The sequence below is a fragment of the Salmo salar genome, unplaced genomic scaffold (genome assembly GCF_905237065.1).
Source record: "Salmo salar unplaced genomic scaffold, Ssal_v3.1, whole genome shotgun sequence".
NCBI lineage: Eukaryota > Metazoa > Chordata > Actinopteri > Salmoniformes > Salmonidae > Salmo > Salmo salar.
Genome location: NW_025548188.1, coordinates 25,001 through 41,838, shown reverse-complemented (window position 1 = coordinate 41,838; position 16,838 = coordinate 25,001). Strand labels below are relative to the sequence as shown.

Sequence of the window (16,838 nt, the reverse complement as noted above, 5' to 3'; positions counted from 1 at the left end):
CGGTACAGAGTCCAGTCAGAGACGACAGGTAGATACAGGTGTTCTACCGTAGTGTTTCTGGTCTCTACTACGGTACAGAGTCCAGTCAGAGACGACAGGTAGATACAGGTGTTCTACCGTAGTGTTTCTGGTCTCTACTACGGTACAGAGTCCAGTCAGAGACGACAGGTAGATACAGGTGTTCTACCGTAGTGTTTCTGGTCTCTACTACGGTACAGAGTCCAGTCAGAGACGACAGGTAGATACAGGTGTTCTACCGTAGTGTTTCTGGTCTCTACTACGGTACAGAGTCCAGTCAGAGACGACAGGTAGATACAGGTGTTCTACCGTAGTGTTTCTGGTCTCTACTACGGTACAGAGTCCAGTCAGAGACGACAGGTAGATACAGGTGTTCTACCGTAGTGTTTCTGGTCTCTACTACGGTACAGAGTCCAGTCAGAGACGACAGGTAGATACAGGTGTTCTACCGTAGTGTTTCTGGTCTCTACTACGGTACAGAGTCCAGTCAGAGACGACAGGTAGATACAGGTGTTCTACCGTAGTGTTTCTGGGTCTCTACTACGGTACAGAGTCCAGTCAGAGACGACAGGTAGATACAGGTGTTCTACCGTAGTGTTTCTGGTCTCTACTACGGTACAGAGTCCAGTCAGAGACGACAGGTAGATACAGGTGTTCTACCGTAGTGTTTCTGGTCTCTACTACGGTACAGAGTCCAGTCAGAGACGACAGGTAGATACAGGTGTTCTACCGTAGTGTTTCTGGGTCTCTACTACGGTACAGAGTCCAGTCAGAGACGACAGGTAGATACAGGTGTTCTACCGTAGTGTTTCTGGTCTCTACTACGGTACAGAGTCCAGTCAGAGACGACAGGTAGATACAGGTGTTTTACCGTAGTGCTTCTGGTCTCCTCTTCACCTTGCCTCCCTTCTGATCCATCATGGCTCCCTCTATATCAGCCTGGATCAGGTTAGCCTGGAGGAGACAGACAGACAGACAGACAGACAGACAGACAGACAGACAGACAGACAGACAGACAGACAACATATCACTAACTGTGTGTCTGTGTGTGTGTGTGTGTGTGTGTGTGTGTGTGTGTGTGTGTGTGTGTGTGTGTGTGTGTGTGTGTGTGTGTGTGTGTCTCGTGTGTGTGTGTGTGTATGTGTGTGTGTGTGTGTGTGTGTGTGTCTGTATGTGTGTGCGTATGTATGTGTGTGTTTGTATGTGTGTGCGTATGTATGTGTGTGTGTGTGTGTGTGTGCGTATGTATGTGTGTGTGTGTGTGTGTGTGCGTATGTATGTGTGTGTCGTATGTGTGTGTGCGTGTGTGTCTGTCTGCGTGTGTGCCTGTCTCTGTGTGCGTATGTGTGTCTGTCTGTGTGTGTCTGTCTGTCTGTGTGTGCCTGTCTGTGTGTGCGTATATGTATGTGTCTGTCTGTCTGTCTGTCTGTCTGTCTGTCTGTCTGTCTGTCTGTCTGTCTGTCTGTCTGTCTGTCTGTCTGTCTGTCTGTCTGTCTGTCTGTCTGTCTGTCTGTCTGTCTGTCTGTGTGTGTCTGTCTGTGTGTGTGTGTGTGTGTGTGTACCTTGATGTCGTCACACTGGAACAGGTGAAGGTCCGGTTTGCCCTGGCCCGGCTCCTTACACACCAGAGCCAAGATGGAGTCGTAGTTGCAGGATGACATCACCGCCTGGCAGTGCATGATGGTTCCCAAGGGAAAGTTCTCCAACTCATTCTGAAACAATAACAAACAGGTCAGTTATCCAGCTTAAAAACTGTACTGAGACCAGCCCAAACAAACAGGTCAGTTATCCAGCTTAAAAACTGTACTGAGACCAGCCCAAACAAACAGGTCAGTTAACCAGCTTTAAAACTGTACTGAGACCAGCCCAAACAAACAGGTCAGTTAACCAGCTTAAAAACTGTACTGAGACCAGCCCAAACAAACAGGTCAGTTAACAGAACCAGCTTAAAAACTGTACTGAGGCCAGCCCTAACAAACAGGTCAGTTAACAGAACCAGCTTAAAAACTGTACTGAGACCAGCCCTAACAAACAGGTCAGTTATCCAGCTTAAAAACTGTACTGAGGCCAGCCCTAACAAACAGGTCAGTTATCCAGCTTAAAAACTGTACTGAGGCCAGCCCAAACAAACAGGTCAGTTAACCAGCTTAAAAACTGTACTGAGACCAGCCCAAACAAACAGGTCAGTTATCCAGCTTAAAAACTGTACTGAGACCAGCCCAAACAAACAGGTCAGTTATCCAGCTTAAAAACTGTACTGAGACCAGCCCAAACAAACAGGTCAGTTAACCAGCTTAAAAACTGTACTGAGACCAGCCCTAACAAACAGGTCAGTTAACCAGCTTAAAAACTGTACTGAGACCAGCCCAAACAAACAGGTCAGTTAACAGAACCAGCTTAAAAACTGTACTGAGACCAGCCCTAACAAACAGGTCAGTTAACCAGCTTAAAAACTGTACTGAGGCCAGCCCAAACAAACAGGTCAGTTAACCAGCTTAAAAACTGTACTGAGACCAGCCCTAACAAACAGGTCAGTTAACCAGCTTAAAAACTGTACTGAGACCAGCCCTAACAAACAGGTCAGTTATCCAGCTTAAAAACTGTACTGAGACCAGCCCAAACAAACAGGTCAGTTATCAAAACCAGCTTAAAAACTGTACTGAGACCAGCCCAAACAAACAGGTCAGTTAACCAGCTTAAAAACTGTACTGAGACCAGCCCTAACAAACAGGTCAGTTATCAAAACCAGCTTAAAAACTGTACTGAGACCAGCCCAAACAAACAGGTCAGTTAACCAGCTTAAAAACTGTACTGAGACCAGCCCAAACAAACAGGTCAGTTAACAGAACCAGCTTAAAAACTGTACTGAGACCAGCCCTAACAAACAGGTCAGTTATCAGAACCAGCTTAAAAACTGTACTGAGACCAGCCCTAACAAACAGGTCAGTTATCCAGCTTAAAAACTGTACTGAGACCAGCCCAAACAAACAGGTCAGTTATCCAGCTTAAAAACTGTACTGAGACCAGCCCTAACAAACAGGTCAGTTATCCAGCTTAAAAACTGTACTGAGACCAGCCCTAACAAACAGGTCAGTTATCCAGCTTAAAAACTGTACTGAGACCAGCCCAAACAAACAGGTCAGTTATCAAAACCAGCTTAAAAACTGTACTGAGACCAGCCCAAACAAACAGGTCAGTTAACCAGCTTAAAAACTGTACTGAGACCAGCCCTAACAAACAGGTCAGTTATCAAAACCAGCTTAAAAACTGTACTGAGACCAGCCCAAACAAACAGGTCAGTTAACCAGCTTAAAAACTGTACTGAGACCAGCCCAAACAAACAGGTCAGTTAACAGAACCAGCTTAAAAACTGTACTGAGACCAGCCCTAACAAACAGGTCAGTTATCAGAACCAGCTTAAAAACTGTACTGAGGCCAGCCCTAACAAACAGGTCAGTTATCAGAACCAGCTTAAAAACTGTACTGAGGCCAGCCCAAACAAACAGGTCAGTTAACCAGCTTAAAAACTGTACTGAGGCCAGCCCAAACAAACAGGTCAGTTAACAGAACCAGCTTAAAAACTGTACTGAGACCAGCCCTAACAAACAGGTCAGTTATCAGAACCAGCTTAAAAACTGTACTGAGGCCAGCCCTAACAAACAGGTCAGTTATCAGAACCAGCTTAAAAACTGTACTGAGACCAGCCCAAACAAACAGGTCAGTTATCCAGCTTAAAAACTGTACTGAGGCCAGCCCAAACAAACAGGTCAGTTAACCAGCTTAAAAACTGTACTGAGACCAGCCCAAACAAACAGGTCAGTTATCAGAACCAGCTTAAAAACTGTACTGAGGCCAGCCCAAACAAACAGGTCAGTTAACCAGCTTAAAAACTGTACTGAGACCAGCCCTAACAAACAGGTCAGTTAACAGAACCAGCTTAAAAACTGTGCTGAGACCAGCCCAAACAAACAGGTCAGTTATCAGAACCAGCTTAAAAACTGTACTGAGGCCAGCCCAAACAGACAGGTCAGTTATCAAAACCAGCTTAAAAACTGTACTGAGACCAGCCCAAACAAACAGGCCAGTTAACCAGCTTAAAAACTGTACTGAGGCCAGCCCAAACAAACAGGTCAGTTATCAGAACCAGCTTAAAAACTGTACTGAGGCCAGCCCAAACAAACAGGTCAGTTATCAGAACCAGCTAAAAACTGTACTGAGACCAGCCCAAACAAACAGGTCAGTTAACCAGCTTAGAAACTGTACTGAGACCAGCCCAAACAAACAGGTCAGTTAACCAGCTTAAAAACTGTACTGAGGCCAGCCCAAACAAACAGGTCAGATAACAGAACCAGCTTAAAACTGTACTGAGGCCAGCCCAAACAAACAGGTCAGTTATCAGAACCAGCTTAAAAACTGTACTGAGGCCAGCCCAAACAAACAGGTCAGTTAACCAGCTTAAAAACTGTACTGAGGCCAGCCCAAACAAACAGGTCAGTTATCAGAACCAGCTTAAAAACTGTACTGAGGCCAGCCCTAACAAACAGGTCAGTTAACAGAACCAGCTTAAAACTGTACTGAGACCAGCCCAAACAAACAGGTCAGTTAACAGAACCAGCTTAAAACTGTACTGAGGCCAGCCCAAACAGACAGGTCAGTTAACAGAACCAGCTTAAAACTGTACTGAGACCAGCCCTAACAAACAGGTCAGTTAACAGAACCAGCTTAAAACTGTACTGAGGCCAGCCCTAACAAACAGGTCAGTTAACAGAACCAGCTTAAAACTGTACTGAGGCCAGCCCTAACAAACAGGTCAGTTATCAGAACCAGCTTAAAACTGTACTGAGACCAGCCCAAACAAACAGGTCAGTTATCAGAACCAGCTAAAAACTGTACTGAGACCAGCCCAAACAAACAGGTCAGTTAACCAGCTTAAAAACTGTACTGAGGCCAGCCCAAACAAACAGGTCAGTTAACAGAACCAGCTTAAAAACTGTACTGAGGCCAGCCCAAACAAACAGGTCAGTTAACAGAACCAGCTTAAAAACTGTACTGAGACCAGCCCAAACAAACAGGTCAGTTAACAGAACTAGCTTAAAAACTGTACTGAGGCCAGCCCTAACAAACAGGTCAGTTAACAGAACCAGCTTAGAAACTGTACTGAGACCAGCCCAAACAAACAGGTCAGTTAACCAGCTTAAAAACTGTACTGAGACCAGCCCTAACAAACAGGTCAGTTAACAGAACCAGCTTAAAAACTGTACTGAGGCCAGCCCAAACAAACAGGTCAGTTAACAGAACCAGCATAAAAACTGTACTGAGATCAGCCCAAACAAACAGGTCAGTTAACAGAACCAGCTTAAAAACTGTACTGAGGCCAGCCCAAACAAACAGGTCAGTTAACAGAACCAGCTTAAAAACTGTACTGAGGCCAGCCCTAACAAACAGGTCAGTTAACAGAACCAGCTTAAAAACTGTGCTGAGACCAGCCCAAACAACAGGTCAGTTATCAGAACCAGCTTAAAAACTGTACTGAGGCCAGCCCAAACAGACAGGTCAGCCTCTGAATATTCAGGTCATTAAGGTAGTTATGGAGTCACTGTGAACTTGTGGTTAAAACTTGGTGTACAAAGTTCCCAGAGGAAAGTTAACTTCACTAGGGTAGGGGGCAGCGTTCGGCCCAAAGTAAACTGCCTGCTACTCAGGCCCAGAAGCTAGGATATGCATATAATTGGTAGATTTGGATAGAAAACACTCTAAAGTTTCCAAAACTGTTAAAATAATGTCTGTGAGTATAACAGAACTGATACGGCAGGCGAAAACCTGAAGAAAATCCATCCAAGAAGTGCCTTTATTTTGAAATGCCTGTTTTTTCCATTGAAAGCCTATCCACCAAACAAAGACTTATGACCCAGTTCACGATTTCTATAGCTTCTTCTACATGTGGCCAGTCTTTAGGCATTGTTTCAGGCTTTTACTCTGAAAAATGAAGGAGATACAGCACTTTCAATGAGTGGACAGTGGACATTTCCAGACATGAGTCCAGCGCGACCGGGAGCGCGACATTCTAGTTTCTCGTTTTCTATCGACGAAGCTTTTTTGTCCGGTTGAAATATTATCGATTATTTACGACAAAAACAACTTGAGGATTGATTATAAACATCGTTTGACATGTTTCTATGAACCTTTACGGTACTTTTTAGATTTTTCGTCTGGAATACTGAACAAAACGCACCAACAAAAGATTGAGATTTTTGGACACAAAGAGGGACATTATCGAACAAAACGAACATGTATTGTGTAACACGGAGTCTTCGGAGTGCAACCGTATGAAGATCGTCAAAGGTAAGTGATTCATTTTATGGCTATTTCTTACTTTTGTTACTCCTCTATTTGGCTGCTAACTGTTTGTAATGATTTGTCTGCTGGGCGCTGTTCTCAGATAATCGCATGGTTTGCTTTCGCCGTAAAGCCTTTTTTGAAATCTGACACAGCGGTTGGATTAACAAGAAGTTAATCTTTAAGCTGGGGTATAACACTTTTATCTTTTATGTTTATTATGAGAATTTCTGTTTTTGAATTTGGCGCTCTGCAATCTCACTGGATGTTGTCCGAGTGATCAAACCACTGATCAAAACCGTCCTTGTTAAAGGCTTTGCATGGTCAATCCGCTGTCTGTAGTGGCTGTACAGCGTTACAGTGGTACGACCTCTGTAGTGGGCTGTGACAGCGTTACAGTGGTACGACCTCTGTAGTGGGCTGTGACAGCGTTACAGTGGTACGACCTCTGTAGTGGGCTGTGACAGCGTTACAGTGGTACGACCTCTGTAGTGGGCTGTGACAGCGTTACAGTGGTACGACCTCTGTAGTGGCTGTACAGCGTTACAGTGGTACGACCTCTGTAGTGGGCTGTGACAGCGTTACAGTGGTACGACCTCTGTAGTGACTGTACAGCGTTACAGTGGTACGACCTCTGTAGTGGGCTGTGACAGCGTTACAGTGGTACGACCTCTGTAGTGGGCTGTGACAGCGTTACAGTGGTACGACCTCTGTAGTGGACTGTTACAGTGGTACGACCTCTGTAGTGACTGTACAGCGTTACAGTGGTACGACCTCTGTAGTGGGCTGTGACAGCGTTACAGTGGTACGACCTCTGTAGTGGACTGTTACAGTGGTACGACCTCTGTAGTGGACTGTTACAGTGGTACGACCTCTGTAGTGACTGTACAGCGTTACAGTGGTACGACCTCTGTAGTGGGCTGTGACAGCGTTACAGTGGTACGACCTCTGTAGTGGGCTGTGACAGCATTACAGTCGATGCACCTGGCTGTACAGCGTTACAGTGGTACGACCTCTGTAGTGGGCTGTGACAGCGTTACAGTGGTACGACCTCTGTAGTGACTGTACAGCGTTACAGTGGTACGACCTCTGTAGTGGGCTGTGACAGCGTTACAGTGGTACGACCTCTGTAGTGGGCTGTGACAGCGTTACAGTGGTACGACCTCTGTAGTGGACTGTTACAGTGGTACGACCTCTGTAGTGACTGTACAGCGTTACAGTGGTACGACCTCTGTAGTGGGCTGTTACAGCGTTACAGTGGTACGACCTCTGTAGTGGACTGTTACAGTGGTACGACCTCTGTAGTGACTGTACAGCGTTACAGTGGTACGACCTCTGTAGTGACTGTACAGCGTTACAGTGGTACGACCTCTGTAGTGGACTGTTACAGCGTTACAGTGGTACGACCTCTGTAGTGACTGTACAGCGTTACAGTGGTACGACCTCTGTAGTGGCTGTACAGCGGTACAGTGGTACGACCTCTGTAGTGGGCTGTTACAGCGTTACAGTGGTACGACCTCTGTAGTGGGCTGTGACAGTGGTACGACCTCTGTAGTGGGCTGTGACAGTGGTACGACCTCTGTAGTGGACTGTGACAGTGGTACAACCTCTGTAGTGAGCTGTGACAGTGGTACGACCTCTGTAGTGGGCTGTTACAGCGTTACAGTGGTACGACCTCTGTAGTGGCTGTACAGCGTTACAGTGGTACGACCTCTGTAGTGGACTGTGACAGCGTTACAGTGGTACGACCTCTGTAGTGAGCTGTGACAGCGTTACAGTGGTACGACCTCTGTAGTGGACTGTTACAGCGTTACAGTGGTACGACCTCTGTAGTGGGCTGTGACAGCGTTACAGTGGTACGACCTCTGTAGTGGACTGTTACAGTGGTACGACCTCTGTAGTGACTGTACAGCGTTACAGTGGTACGACCTCTGTAGTGGACTGTACAGCGTTACAGTGGTACGACCTCTGTAGTGGACTGTTACAGCGTTACAGTGGTACGACCTCTGTAGTGGACTGTTACAGCGTTACAGTGGTACGACCTCTGTAGTGGCTGTACAGTGGTACAGTGGTACGACCTCTGTAGTGGGCTGTTACAGCGTTACGACCTCTGTAGTGGGCTGTGACAGTGGTACGACCTCTGTAGTGGACTGTTACAGTGGTACGACCTCTGTAGTGACTGTACAGCGTTACAGTGGTACGACCTCTGTAGTGGCTGTTACAGTGGTACGACCTCTGTAGTGGACTGTTACAGCGTTACAGTGGTACGACCTCTGTAGTGACTGTACAGCGTTACAGTGGTACGACCTCTGTAGTGGCTGTACAGTGGTACAGTGGTACGACCTCTGTAGTGGGCTGTGACAGTGGTACGACCTCTGAGTGGGCGTGACAGTGGTACGACCTCTGTAGTGGGCTGTGACAGTGGTACGACCTCTGTAGTGGACTGTGACAGTGGTACGACCTCTGTAGTGGGCTGTTACAGCGTTACAGTGGTACGACCTCTGTAGTGGGCTGTTACAGCGTTACAGTGGTACGACCTCTGTAGTGGCTGACAGCGTTTCCGGTAGTACGACCTCTGTAGTGGACTGTTACAGCGTTACAGCGGCGACGACCTCTGTGTGAGCGCTACCGAGTGGACTTTACGGTGCGTCGTGTGCGACCTCTGTCCAGAAGTCAGGGCATCAATAGATCTGGCGTTTCCCTGAGCATGGCAGAGCTGTTGTGAAGGAAGTTGTGTTCATACAGGACACCCCGTCTAGCGTCAGCATTACAACACGTGGACACGGCCATGGGGGTACGGGGCGCCAGCTGGCCTCTGCACGCCTCCGGAAGCTCCACTATCGGTAGTGGAGCGGTCAGGGCGTGGCAGGGGGGGGTTTGTTTTGTAGGTATTTTGGGGGTTTTCTGTTTCTATGTGGGTTTGTTCTAGTTATCATTTTCTATGTGTTGGTTTTCATGTTTCGGCCGAGTATGGATTCCAATCAGAGGCAGGTGTCTTTCGTTGTCTCTGATTGGAAGCCATACTTAGGCAGCCTGTTTTTCCTTTTGGGGTTTGTGGGTAGTTGTTTTCCGTTCTAGTCGTCTGAGTGTACCTGACGGGACTGTGTTGGTCGTTTTTTGTTATTTTGTCAAGTGTGTTCATTAAAAGATTTCGAAAATGAGCACTATCCACGCTCCGTCTCGGGCTCCATTTTACGACGCCTGTGACAGTCACCTTCCGTACAGCACCTACGTCAAGCATAAATTGTTTTTTTCGAGAGAGCCAGTAGCCAGATAACTTTCAGTAATTCCTGATATGATACCGCTGGTCTAGCCAGTAGGTCCCATGATGCCCCTGTCCAGCGTACCACAGCTGGTCCCTTCAGACGGCCTTTCTGCTCACCCACCTTGGTCTCTGGGTCGATGAGGCTGACCGTCTTCTCCTCCACCTGCAGCAGCATGTCCTGGGTCCATACCTAATATCAAACCAATAGGAATATATTGGATCTGTACAGCAGCTACATTATCAAAACCAATAGGAATATATTGGATCTGGACAGCAGCTACATTATCAAAACCAATAGGAATATATTGGATCTGTACAGCAGCTACATTATCAAACCAATAGGAATATATTGGATCTGTACAACAGCTACATTATCAAACAAATAGGAATACATTGGATCTGTACAGCAGCTACATTATCAAACCAATAGGAATATATTGGATCTTTACAGCAGCTACGTTATCAAACCAATAGGAATACATTGGATCTGTACAGCAGCTACATTATCAAACCAATAGGAATATATTGGATCTGTACAGCAGCTACATTATCAAACCAATAGGAATATATTGGATCTGTACAGCAGCTACATTATCAAACCAATAGGAATACATTGGATCTGTACCAATAGGAATATATTGGATCTGTACAGCAGCTACATTATCAAACCAATAGGAATACATTCGATCTGTACAGCAGCTACATTATCAAACCAATAGGAATATATTGGATCTGTACAGAAGCTACATTATCAAAACCAATAGGAATATATTGGATCTGTACAGCAGATGGGAAACAGAATCATTATCTCCTGCGCCTCACCTTTCCCTTGGCGTCCAGGAGGCGGAGCTTCCTGATTCCATCCTCAGTGTTGATCATGGCTTCCTTCCTGTCCAGAACAAATGTGGTCAGGTGCTGAGGGGAGAAAGGAGAGGGGGAGAGGGTTTGGGACACAGAGGGGGAGATGAGATGGGAGAGGGTTTGGGGACACAGAGGGGATAGGAGAGGGGGAGATGGGAGAGGGTTTGGGGACACAGAGGGGATAGGAGAGATGGGAGAGGGGAGAGGGTTTGGGGGACACAGAGGGGATAGGAGAGATGGGAGAGGGAGAGGGTTTGGGACACAGAGGGGATAGGAGAGATGGGAGAGGGGAGAGGGTTTGGGGACACAGAGGGGATAGGAGAGATGGGAGATGGGGAGAGGGTTTTGGGGACACAGAGGGGATAGGAGAGATGGGAGATGGGGAGAGGGTTTGGGACACAGAGGGGGGAGATTAGTAACAATCTCTACCCTACCACTAACACACTGTATGTACAGTAGTAGACTGACCTCTACGTGGTACTGGGAGGTGTTCGTCATGCTGTATGTACAGTAGTAGACTGACCTCTACGTGGTACTGTGAGGGTGGTAGTCATGCTGTATGTACAGTAGTAGACTGACCTCTACGTGGTACTGGGAGGTGTTCGTCATGCTGTATGTAGACTGACCTCTACGTGGTACTGGGAGGTGTTCGTCATGCTGTATGTACAGTAGTAGACTGACCTCTACGTGGTACTGGGAGGTGTTCGTCATGCTGTATGTACAGTAGTAGACTGACCTCTACGTGGTACTGGGAGGTGTTCGTCATGCTGTATGTACAGTAGTAGACTGACCTCTACGTGGTACTGGGAGGTGTTCGTCATGCTGTATGTACAGTAGTAGACTGACCTCGACGTGGTACTGTGAGGGTGGTAGTCATGCTGTATGTAGACTGACCTCTACGTGGTACTGTGAGGGTGGTAGTCATGCTGTATGTACAGTAGTAGACTGACCTCGACGTGGTACTGGGAGGTGTTCGTCATGCTGTATGTACAGTAGTAGACTGACCTCTACGTGGTACTGGGAGGTGTTCGTCATGCTGTATGTACAGTAGTAGACTGACCTCTACGTGGTACTGGGAGGTGTTCGTCATGCTGTATGTAGACTGACCTCTACGTGGTACTGGGAGGTGTTCGTCATGCTGTATGTACAGTAGTAGACTGACCTCTACGTGGTACTGGGAGGTGTTCGTCATGCTGTATGTACAGTAGTAGACTGACCTCACGTGGTACTGGGAGGTGTTCGTCATGCTGTATGTACAGTAGTAGACTGACCTCTACGTGGTACTGGGAGGTGTTCGTCATGCTGTATGTACAGTAGTAGACTGACCTCGACGTGGTACTGTGAGGGTGGTAGTCATGCTGTATGTAGACTGACCTCTACGTGGTACTGTGAGGGTGGTAGTCATGCTGTATGTACAGTAGTAGACTGACCTCGACGTGGTACTGGGAGGTGTTCGTCATGCTGTATGTACAGTAGTAGACTGACCTCTACGTGGTACTGGGAGGTGTTCGTCATGCTGTATGTAGACTGACCTCTACGTGGTACTGTGAGGGTGTTAGTCATGCTGTATGTACAGTAGTAGACTGACCTCTACGTGGTACTGGGAGGTGTTCGTCATGCTGTATGTACAGTAGTAGACTGACCTCTACGTGGTACTGTGAGGGTGTTAGTCATGCTGTATGTACAGTAGTAGACTGACCTCTACGTGGTACTGTGAGGGTGTTAGTCATGCTGTATGTACATTAGTAGACTGACCTCTACGTGGTACTGTGAGGGTGTTAGTCATGCTGTATGTACAGTAGTAGACTGACCTCTACGTGGTACTGGGAGGTGTTCGTCATGCTGTATGTACAGTAGTAGACTGACCTCTACGTGGTACTGGGAGGTGTTCGTCATGCTGTATGTACAGTAGTAGACTGACCTCTACGTGGTACTGGGAGGTGTTAGTCATGCTGTATGTACAGTAGTAGACTGACCTCTACGTGGTACTGTGAGGGTGGTAGTCATGCTGTATGTACAGTAGTAGACTGACCTCTACGTGGTACTGGGAGGTGTTAGTCATGCTGTATGTACAGTAGTAGACTGACCTCTACGTGGTACTGGGAGGTGTTCGTCATGCTGTATGTACAGTAGTAGACTGACCTCTACGTGGTACTGTGAGGGTGGTAGTCATGCTGTATGTACAGTAGTAGACTGACCTCGACGTGGTACTGTGAGGGTGTTAGTCATGCTGTATGTACAGTAGTAGACTGACCTCTACGTGGTACTGGGAGGTGTTCGTCATGCTGTATGTACAGTAGTAGACTGACCTCTACGTGGTACTGGGAGGTGTTCGTCATGCTGTATGTACAGTAGTAGACTGACCTCTACGTGGTACTGGGAGGTGTTCGTCATGCTGTATGTAGACTGACCTCTACGTGGTACTGGGAGGTGTTCGTCATGCTGTATGTACAGTAGTAGACTGACCTCTACGTGGTACTGGGAGGGTGGTAGTCATGCTGTATGTACAGTAGTAGACTGACCTCTACGTGGTACTGGGAGGTGTTCGTCATGCTGTATGTACAGTAGTAGACTGACCTCTACGTGGTACTGGGAGGTGTTCGTCATGCTGTATGTACAGTAGAAGACTGACCTCTTACGTGGTACTGCCGGTACTGTGAGGTGTTCGTCATGCTGTATGTACAGTAGTAGACTGACCTCTACGTGGTACTGTGAGGTGTTCGTCATGCTGTATGTACAGTAGTAGACTGACCTCTACGTGGTACTGGGAGGTGTTCGTCATGCTGTATGTACAGTAGTAGACTGACCTCTACGTGGTACTGTGAGGGTGGTAGTCATGCTGTATGTACAGTAGTAGACTGACCTCTACGTGGTACTGGGGAGGTGTTCGTCATGCTGTATGTACAGTAGTAGACTGACCTCGACGTGGTACTGGGAGGGTGTTAGTCATGCTGTATGTACAGTAGTAGACTGACCTCTACGTGGTACTGGGAGGTGTTCGTCATGCTGTATGTACAGTAGTAGACTGACCTCTACGTGGTACTGGGAGGTGTTAGTCATGCTGTATGTACAGTAGTAGACTGACCTCTACGTGGTACTGGGAGGGTGGTAGTCATGCTGTATGTACAGTAGTAGACTGACCTCTACGTGGTACTGGGAGGTGTTCGTCATGCTGTATGTACAGTAGTAGACTGACCTCTACGTGGTACTGGGAGGTGTTCGTCATGCTGTATGTACAGTAGTAGACTGACCTCTACGTGGTACTGGGAGGTGTTCGTCATGCTGTTGATGCTGTTTTTGGTGTAGTTCTTCCGTTGTTCTGGAGAACGACAGGACACAGTCATATTACAGCATCTAGACAGAACTACAGTCATATTATACCATCTAGACAGAACTACAGTCATATTATACCATCTAGACAGAACTACAGTCATATTACAGCATCTAGACAGAACTACAGTCATATTACAGCATCTAGACAGAACTACAGTCATATTACAGCATCTAGACAGAACTACAGTCATATTATAGCATCTAGACAGAACTACAGTCATATTACAGCATCTAGACAGAACTACAGTCATATTATAGCATCTAGACAGAACTACAGTCATATTACAGCATCTACACAGAACTACAGTCATATTACAGCATCTACACAGAACTACAGTCATATTATAGCATCTAGACAGAACTACAGTCATATTATAGCATCTAGACAGAACTACAGTCATATTACAGCATCTAGACAGAACTACAGTCATATTATAGCATCTAGACAGAACTACAGTCATATTACAGCATCTAGACAAAACTACAGTCATATTACAGCATCTAGACAGAACTACAGTCATATTACAGCATCTAGACAGAACTACAGTCATATTACAGCATCTAGACAGAACTACAGTCATATTACAGCATCTAGACAGAACTACAGTCATATTACAGCATCTAGACAGAACTACAGTCATATTATAGCATCTAGACAGAACTACAGTCATATTACAGCATCTAGACAGAACTACAGTCATATTACAGCATCTACACAGAACTACAGTCATATTACAGCATCTAGACAGAACTACAGTCATATTATAGCATCTAGACAGAACTACAGTCATATTACAGCATCTAGACAGAACTACAGTCATATTATAGCATCTACACAGAACTACAGTCATATTATAGCATCAAGACAGAACTACAGTCATATTACAGCATCTACACAGAACTACAGTCATATTACAGCATCTAGACAGAACTACAGTCATATTACAGCATCTACACAGAACTACAGTCATATTATAGCATCTACACAGAACTACAGTCATATTACAGCATCTAGACAGAACTACAGTCATATTACAGCATCTAGACAGAACTACAGTCATATTACAGCATCTACACAGAACTACAGTCATATTACAGCATCTAGACAGAACTACAGTCATATTACAGCATCTAGACAGAACTACAGTCATATTACAGCATCTAGACAGAACTACAGTCATATTATAGCATCTACACAGAACTAGTCATATTATAGCATCTAGACAGAACTACAGTCATATTACAGCATCTAGACAGAACTACAGTCATATTACAGCATCTAGACAGAACTACAGTCATATTATAGCATCTAGACAGAACTACAGTCATATTACAGCATCTAGACAGAACTACAGTCATATTATAGCATCTAGACAGAACTACAGTCATATTACAGCATCTAGACAAAACTACAGTCATATTACAGCATCTAGACAGAACTACAGTCATATTACAGCATCTAGACAGAACTACAGTCATATTACAGCATCTAGACAGAACTACAGTCATATTACAGCATCTAGACAGAACTACAGTCATATTACAGCATCTAGACAGAACTACAGTCATATTATAGCATCTAGACAGAACTACAGTCATATTACAGCATCTAGACAGAACTACAGTCATATTACAGCATCTACACAGAACTACAGTCATATTACAGCATCTAGACAGAACTACAGTCATATTATAGCATCTAGACAGAACTACAGTCATATTACAGCATCTAGACAGAACTACAGTCATATTATAGCATCTACACAGAACTACAGTCATATTATAGCATCAAGACAGAACTACAGTCATATTACAGCATCTACACAGAACTACAGTCATATTACAGCATCTAGACAGAACTACAGTCATATTACAGCATCTACACAGAACTACAGTCATATTATAGCATCTACACAGAACTACAGTCATATTACAGCATCTAGACAGAACTACAGTCATATTACAGCATCTAGACAGAACTACAGTCATATTACAGCATCTACACAGAACTACAGTCATATTACAGCATCTAGACAGAACTACAGTCATATTACAGCATCTAGACAGAACTACAGTCATATTACAGCATCTAGACAGAACTACAGTCATATTATAGCATCTACACAGAACTAGTCATATTATAGCATCTAGACAGAACTACAGTCATATTACAGCATCTAGACAGAACTACAGTCATATTACAGCATCTAGACAGAACTACAGTCATATTATAGCATCTAGACAGAACTACAGTCATATTACAGCATCTAGACAGAACTACAGTCATATTACAGCATCTAGACAGAACTACAGTCATATTACAGCATCTACACAGAACTACAGTCATATTATAGCATCTACACAGAACTACAGTCATATTACAGCATCTAGACAGAACTACAGTCATATTACAGCATCTAGACAGAACTACAGTCATATTATAGCATCTAGACAGAACTACAGTCATATTACAGCATCTAGACAGAACTACAGTCATATTACAGCATCTAGACAGAACTACAGTCATATTATAGCATCTAGACAGAACTACAGTCATATTACAGCATCTAGACAGAACTACAGTCATATTACAGCATCTAGACAGAACTACAGTCATATTACAGCATCTAGACAGAACTACAGTCATATTACAGCATCTAGACAGAACTACAGTCATATTAAAGCATCTACACAGAACTACAGTCATATTATAGCATCTACACAGAACTACAGTCATATTACAGCATCTACACAGAACTACAGTCATATTGTAGCATCTAGACAGAACTACAGTCATATTATAGCATCTACACAGAACTAGTCATATTATAGCATCTAGACAGAACTACAGTCATATTACAGCATCTAGACAGAACTACAGTCATATTACAGCATCTAGACAGAACTACAGTCATATTATAGCATCTAGACAGAACTACAGTCATATTACAGCATCTAGACAGAACTACAGTCATATTACAGCATCTACAACAGAACTACAGTCATATTACAGCATCTAGACAGA

General features: G+C 45.1%; 1 protein-coding gene across 10 annotated transcripts in view; it reads right to left on the bottom strand.

The window, feature by feature from the left end:
* eps8a (EGFR pathway substrate 8a, signaling adaptor) overlaps positions 1 to 16,838 on the bottom strand; it is an 83,742-nt gene that overhangs the window by 48,754 nt on the left and 18,150 nt on the right. For 8 of the 10 annotated variants that reach the window (XM_045712030.1, XM_045712033.1, XM_045712027.1 and 5 more), the window contains exons 3-7: positions 13,732 to 13,799; positions 10,442 to 10,534; positions 9,741 to 9,809; positions 1,581 to 1,730; positions 890 to 972 (exon numbers count right to left, since the gene is read on the bottom strand). In XM_045712030.1, coding sequence (XP_045567986.1) covers positions 890 to 972; positions 1,581 to 1,730; positions 9,741 to 9,809; positions 10,442 to 10,534; positions 13,732 to 13,799 — 463 coding nt within the window. Of the gene's footprint in view, positions 1 to 889; positions 973 to 1,580; positions 1,731 to 9,740; positions 9,810 to 10,441; positions 10,535 to 11,965; positions 12,028 to 13,731; positions 13,800 to 16,838 lie in introns of those variants that run through there. The other 2 variants (XM_045712035.1, XM_045712034.1) reach the window with 2 other exon arrangements.